The sequence below is a fragment of the Propithecus coquereli genome, unplaced genomic scaffold, assembly GCF_000956105.1.
Source record: "Propithecus coquereli isolate 6110/MARCELLA unplaced genomic scaffold, Pcoq_1.0 Scaffold49, whole genome shotgun sequence".
NCBI classification, from domain to species: Eukaryota; Metazoa; Chordata; class Mammalia; order Primates; family Indriidae; genus Propithecus; species Propithecus coquereli.
Window position 1 is genome coordinate 3,135,330 of NW_012150729.1, and position 7,682 is coordinate 3,143,011.

General features: G+C 35.2%; 1 protein-coding gene across 1 annotated transcript in view; it reads right to left on the bottom strand.

Annotated features, from left to right (window-relative positions):
* GCG (glucagon) overlaps positions 1-7,682 on the bottom strand; it is a 30,469-nt gene that overhangs the window by 5,195 nt on the left and 17,592 nt on the right. The window contains exons 2-5 of the mRNA XM_012655836.1: positions 5,499-5,599; positions 3,792-3,953; positions 1,994-2,131; positions 476-619 (exon numbers count right to left, since the gene is read on the bottom strand). Coding sequence (XP_012511290.1) covers positions 476-619; positions 1,994-2,131; positions 3,792-3,953; positions 5,499-5,599 — 545 coding nt within the window. The remainder of the gene's footprint in view (positions 1-475; positions 620-1,993; positions 2,132-3,791; positions 3,954-5,498; positions 5,600-7,682) is intronic.

Genomic DNA, 7,682 nt, shown 5'->3' on the forward strand with positions numbered 1-7,682 from the left:
GCCCTTGAAAAAATATTTATGAATAATTATAAAAACAATGAAAATCCATCAAGATAAGTGGTTATTTTGGTGTTCAAAAATTGGTGTTCGATTTTTACTACTATGCTTATTAAATTAAGTATATAATACTGTATGTACTGCATCTCACCTTTGTGCTAAAATTTCAGCACATATAGCAATTTTTAATGTGACATTAATGTGTGAATAATTTAACACCTCCATTTTTCATTCATACCTGTGTTCTTAGTAACTTCTCTCTCATAGATAGTAAATGTTTTTGGAATAAATGAGTAAATGGATAAAAACCATAATGATAAAAAACAAATATAATAATGTATACTCACATGATTTAAACATGCATAATTTTTATTACATAATGCAAGGGAAAGACTCTCTCCCCCACGTGGAGAGCAGTATGATAAACAATATTTATAAAAGTTCTCGTGGTCTTCAGAATTAACTGAAAAGCAGTCACCTGTCAGTGATTTTATTCTGGATCAACCAGTTTATGAAGTCCCTGGTGGCTAGATTATCAAGAACTGTGTTCATCTCATCAGAGAAAGAACCATCAGCATGTCTGCGGCCAAGTTCTTCAACAATGGTGACTTCTTCTGGGAAACTAAGAAAATGAGAATTAAAATTAGCATTTTATTAGACATTTTCAGTAAATGCTTATGAATTGCCTACCATTGGTAACATGCACAAGTGTCACTGAGAAAACAGTAAAGAATTCTGCTTATAGAGGGCCTACTATGAAACGCCTCAAAAACCCATGTGAACAGGTGACTGTTGGGAAAGTATAAAGTAGCAGAGCTGTGCTCTGAAACCAAGCCTGTGTAACTTTATGCCCTTTTTAATATTTCCGGCTACTTCAAAGATTTTAGTATATTGGCAATACAGAAGCTATCGTTGAGACTATTCATTTGTCTGTAATTCGACAACATATATCATATCCCATAAAACCAGAGATTGTCAGAACAGCCTTGTAAAATGTACCATTAAAGGATTAAAGCTCGGTATATATTAGACTTTTTTTTTTTTTTGCTGACTTCTAGTAGTAGACTTTTTGATATCCCTTTAAAATACTATAAAATATCCTCAAGTGTAAGCAACTATTTTACCATTGGTTTTGTAAGTTAGATTGTGGATGTTTTAAAAATCAACCACAATACTAGTTCCCTTTCATCCTGAGATCTTGTTAAGTCTCAATAAGCTTGTCGTAAATCTAATTTAAAAATCAAAGTTGAACATAGATTTCCGGGCTCTCATATTTCAAATGCCAATCAAAATGGTCACAAGAAAATGAGATGGTTCAGGGATCTGTTTGGTTGTGTTAAGAACCAAGCAATTAACTAACAGTCTTAGTCTCATTTTCAACTTTGATTATTTAATGGGTATCTATATGATAGCCCCATAAAAAGTTGTTGTTAAATACATGAATATTTCTGCATATCTGTACTTTGTTTTATTAAAATGTCTTACATATGGTTCCCTGCAATTTTCATCACATTTTTATCTGTTTGTTGATAAATAAATATGTGTTGATCACATATGTAAATACTCAAAGTCAAACTTTAGATATGAAAAGTTTTATTTAAATACTTAAATATTTAAAGTTCTTGCATTATTTCTTCTTTTTTCTTTATCTCCAGCTCTCCTGGGACAGTCCTAGCTTAAACTTGTCTCAGTGTAGTTATCAAAAGCATTTACTCTCAGAGGTGTCCTGGCTTGGACAAGAAATTCATACCTGGTTATAACACAACTATAATGAGAAATAAAAATGTAACCTATGTGCCTCTATTTTAATACTCCCTACCAAAAGTAACATGGAGTAGACTTTATTTTACACTGTTTTTCACCAATAGGAATGATTTCCTGACTTTATGAGACTATACTAAGTGCTTCTGTATTCCAGACCCAGATATAGATAACTGGAGTCTTAAATTTTCTGCATCAAGGAAAAAAAATGTCAAATAAGAATGTAAAGACTTACTCTCGCCTTCCTCGGCCTTTCACCAGCCAAGCAATGAATTCCTTGGCAGCTTGGCCTTCCAAATAAGAACTTACATCACTGGTAAAGGTCCCTTCAGCATGTCTCTCAAATTCATCATGACGTTTGGCAATGTTATTCCTGAAAGAAATGTGAAAGTTAAATTGAAGATCTGTCTCTTTGGCAATATGGTTCTCACCTTTAAGTAGTGGCAACTTTGGGATCGAGATTCTATGTAGAAAGGGCGTAGAAAGTTTAGGAGTGGCTAGGGATTCGTCTTGAAGCTACATTGCTTATCCGGATTGCAGATTGGTGGGAGAGGGCTAATCACAGTGAAGGAGGGGCTAACCTCTCTTCCCTTCCTGGCATTCCCATTTCCACCTCCCCCGAGTATCTCTGCCATTGGTTATTAAAGCTGCGTCTCTTTTACTTTAGTCTTGATGGGTAGAGCTATCTACTGTGCTATGCTAGGCATAGGCACAGGCAGCTGTTATTACCAAATACGGGGTCAGAGTTAGTTAATTGATTCAAGGGAAAGCAAAGGACTATCTCAAAATGTCATCAAAAGGACCATATGATAATGGATTCAAAAAAATGTATTCTGCTAGCAAAGAGGAAAGCAAAGGAGCTAAGCCCATATCAGCATCAAGTGCGTGCAGAGCACTCTGTGGAGGTGAGCTGTCAGCCGCTCTCAGTCTGCCCAGGATGTGTTAGTATTATCCCTGCAAGATTTCATCTGAAACACAGAGCAGACACTGCCTAAGAGTGAGGACTGGATTCATTTACCAAGTTGTGGCATTCCCATTCTAGAAGATGAGGACAGTTGTTTTCATTTTTATAAATTTGTGATTTCTCGCATTTCACTGTAGTTCTTGGCAGGGACCTCTCCCAAGTTCTGCTCTGACCGTGACAGCCATCTTCCTGCAGTTGTATCTTCCACTTTAAGAAACTTTGGTTACCAACTCTATTTCTCCTATTCCTCCTGCTTGCTCGAGCGCTCACGCTCTCTCTCTCTCTCTCCCGCTCCCTTCTCCATTCTCTCCAGACAAATCTATGTCCTTTTCCTGATTTTCAGATTCCTTCAGCTACTTTGTATGCATAACTGCCTTCCCCTTGTGGGCCATCCTCCAAAAAAATTGTGAAATTCCACCATCTCTGTGAAACCCTTGCGGATAATTTCCTCCAGTAGCCTAGATGCAGCAAAAAACCCCAACACTCGTCAAAGAAAATCCAACATTAAAATGTATGCCTTACGATAGGCTTGTGTTCTTATTTGCTGCCTTCTCTCTTTATGCTGTGCAGCGAGGCTGTAATTTTAAACGCATATCTTAGATTTTATTCTACAAGAAAAGGAATGCATCTGTTTCCATTCCTTACCATTGGCTAGGGGATAATTTAATGTGATCATAGTCATGGGTTTGAACCCCATAAAGGAATGTTATATTTGCTCTATTTTTTTTTTTTTTTTGTAGAAATTAGATTGTTAACCCAGGTCCACAAAAGTCAGTTTTCGATTTTAAGAGAAAATGGGTAAGAAAGTAAATATTGCTAAGACTGCAGTTGGGAAGATAATTCAAAGCCTATGTCACATTGGAGAGTGCGTAAGAGGTTTGGAGGGGTGAGGGATGGGACATTCAGAGGCATAATACAAAGTATAGCATCTTCAACCTTGACAATCGTCAAAATTGGAAGTGTTTATGGGCACTATTTGGTGAGTATGATGACTTAAGAAAGTCAGGAGAAATTGTAGGCATATTTAGTATATGTACGTGCAAGTTTTGGACCAGGTTTAGACTCTTACCTGTTTCTCTTGGTATTCATCAACCACTGCACGAAATCTTGGGCACGCCTGGAGTCCAGGTATTTGCTGTAGTCACTGGTAAATGTGCCCTGCGAGTGGCGCTTGTCTTCATTCATTGGATCAGGCTCATCAAGCGGGTCTGTCTGGGAAGCTGAGAATGATCTGTGAAGAACAGTGATTGGTGCAACGTAAATCTCCCCTTGAGGGTAAACTCACTTGAGAAGCATCTTAACTACAAAACACAGGACCACAAGAAGCAGTTAATATTTCAGTAGGTAGTTTAGAGAGATCTTACTTAGCCTGTCATGGGAATCTGATAGTTTTAACATAGTTGAAGACATTCTTATTCCAAATTCTAGTAATGAGTTTCTCAACTGACTTCTTTTTTCTGAAACAGGATTAAATAAATCTTTTTCAACTAATTAATCTACTCATGATTATGCTAATAATGATAGAAGAGAGCAGTGACTTGAATATTTTAAAAGAGTAAAGAATCTCAAATCATTTGGGCAGCAGATTTATGTTCTCAATTCTGTTTCCCATGTATTAATATAAAAACAGAGCACTTACCTAGTTACATGGTAGCTAATAGTGGAAGGAAGACAACTGAAAGTTCAAAGAAACACAAGAAAGAGGATACTTGCTAATTTGAAATGATATAGTGAATAATCCATATGCCAGTAATCAACAGTTGGTTGGCATGGTAAATATATGGGAAAATAGTCAATGCAATTAGTACTCAGAAGTGAAATACTATTTTTACCTGTCAAATCAGCAAAGGTTAAATACTGGGGAGGAGATTGTGAAGAGCATTTCTATACTGCCGATGGCAGTGTGCATGTGTATGAATTTTCTGGAAAGCAAGTTGGCAAGATATTATAAAAGGTTTAAACTCATTCAAACCCTTCGACACAGAATTTCTACAACTAGAAATCTATCTGCAAAAAATTGTAAGAAATGTAGGGAAAAGTGTATACGTGAAATGTTATTTGCAACATTCTTTGTGGTAAAATTTGAAGACCTCTCAGTGTCCAGTAGAAGAAGAATAGTTAAATAAATATTATACATTTATGAGATGAAGTAGTATGCAGCCTTACATTACATCTACATTAAATAGAAATTTGTAATCATATAATAAAAAGCTAATAGTGCAGTGTTAAAAGAAAAAGCATGATGCAAAACTATATAATGATCTGAGGGATATTTATATACAGCATATATAAAATACGGGAAAGTAATACACCAACTTTTTATTTTGAATAATTTTCTTTGGACAGTGGAATTGTGAGTACTTAAAATTTTTTGCATATTTTTAATATTTTCCATCATGGACATGTATGACTTTTACAATTAACAAGAAACATGTTATTTAAAAAGGAATAAAAAAGAAAAAAGAATTGGTGTGAATAATTAAAATAACCTATTATGTAGTGTGTGAGTAATGAATGGGTAAATAGGATCATCTGAAGAAATCAAAGAACTGTAATTCCCCATGTACATGTTTTTCAACATTTCCCGCCCCTTTGGTTATGAGATAACATACTTTATACTTCAGAAAAGACTGCCTTTATCACAATGCCACTTTAAACATTCAAAAATTGTGCAAAGCATTTACTTTAAATTACTGAGACCCTATTCATTAATCAGTTTTCGCAGGCTTTATTCTAACCATAATGCTATGTTAACTCAGATCTAGAGATTTAGTACCTGGATTTCTCCTCTGTGTTTTGAAGGGAACGTTGCCAGGTGCCTTGTACCAGCATCACAAACAATCCAGCCACAAAGTAAATGCTTTTCATTTTTGCTGCCTGTCAGAACACAGAGTGGGGGTGGGGGGAACAGACAACCATATTGAAACATGTCAGGCTAAATTAGTTCAATTTTGACTAGGTAAATATTATAAATCGAAAGAAAAAGCTAGTTATCAATTTTATTGTGATTATACTTCCAGCTGAATTTCAAATAGTGGATTATGTTATTTCCCCAGATTTTTTGGAGGCAAGAAAGGATAGAAAAGATGTATTCCACAATTAAGCTTTTTCATTAATGTAGGACACTTCTGTTAATGATTAGAAGGCTCATTTCCAGACTGGAAATTAAAAATGTCCACGATAAACATTTAAAATACCCACTGTAGATGATATGCTACATATGGTTAGCCTGAATGGCACTTTATCCATCATGCCACCCCCTTCACTATCAGTCTGGCTTTCAATTAATAGTCCTCCACTTCCAGGCATTTACATTATACTGCATTTCAACCATCTTAAAGCAGCCTCAGGCTACAACTTGGCATACCAGCTGTCGGTTCAGATGTATTATTCATTTATATTTTAAATAGTGTAACTTGGTCTAGACTTTGTAATTATAAAGCGGCCAACAGATTTGAGGTATTTTAGGGTGCTTTGACCTGTTCTAAATTAAAGGGAAAAAATCATTTTAAAGACAAGTAATTTGCAACAAGAACTAATGCTTCTGGCAACGTGAACAATCACGACTAAGAAAACTAAGAGATCACTATCAAAAAGAAAATTAGCGCTTGCTTCTGAAGTCTTGGAAGTCCCCAGGTTGGTTTATAATTGGACTTAGTCCAGGACGTGTCATTCACTGCAAGTGACACCACAGACCTGGTTGTAGGATACACCTGATTGCTTGTCCTTGTATCACAAGCAGATGCCCTATGAAGTCATAGGATGCCAAGGGCTTGACAATGCAGTGTGGATGGGGACTGGGACCAAAGGGTTGTGGGGCAGAATGTCCCCACAGAGCAGTTCTATTTTCCGAATGGAAACCTCAAGTCCAGTATTGTCATGGGCTTCTCTCTGCTACTTTCAAACCCAACAATGTTTTTTTTTTTTTTGAGAAGTGGGCATTTCAATTTGATTATGCTTATCCATAAATAATTTGAATGAGTATTTTTAGCAAATGACATTTGGTTTGGAATAAGGATTTTACAAATATTATCATTTTAAACTATCAATCTTTTCTTTAATATCCTAGCCATATTTACTATCTATCTCTGGCACTAAACCATAGAGACTGTAAGACCTGCAGCGGTAATTTTTTTCCTTTAAATTTTAAATTTTTGTAGATTAGGTGACCAATTAAATAAAGTAACATAATAGGAATTATATATTCACTTTTCTTGATTCATCAACATTAAATTACTAATTTGGCATTTTGTTATGCTTCAGTTTAGCCCCTTGGCAAACTTTGGAAACCTTGCCATATATTTAGATAGTGTTTCTGATTATAACTCTCAATTATAATATCCGTCCTTTCGGGAATATTTAAAAATTAAAGAAAGCACTTGTATTTAAGATTATGCCACTATTGGAAAGTTTTTTGTAAAAAACTGAAAACTGTCAATTCAGTCCCAAGTAATTCCTTTCACCCAAAGTCCCTAAAGGTTTTGCAGTATCTCCTATCATGTTCCATTCAGGCAGATTCAGAGCAGGTGTGATTCTGTCACTTTGGGAGCTGATGAAAAAACAAACAACCATAAAGAAATGAGCATTTGATGTCTAGTACAAGCAATCAAATGAATTCTACTGAAAGAAAGAACTGACCTTTAAAATCTCATTTATTCATTTTGTGAAAGTCTATGGAATCATGAAAAAAGTTAAGGGTAGAGTTATTTAATTGTTTGAATACTAGTGCTGAGAAAGGAAATACTTGTTATTTTAGTATTAAAATCTTGTTCAATAAGAAAATAACTTCCAATTGCTTTTCCCCTCTTTAGGTAGCCTAAGGAGAGTCTGCAGTTTTGTAAGAACCACAAATTTCCACTCGAATTTAAAAGGAAAATACAATAACAATAAAATGTAGGAAGTCTTTTAGAAAGACTAATCTTAGACCTAGGGAAGAAGATATTATATTGTATTCCTAAAT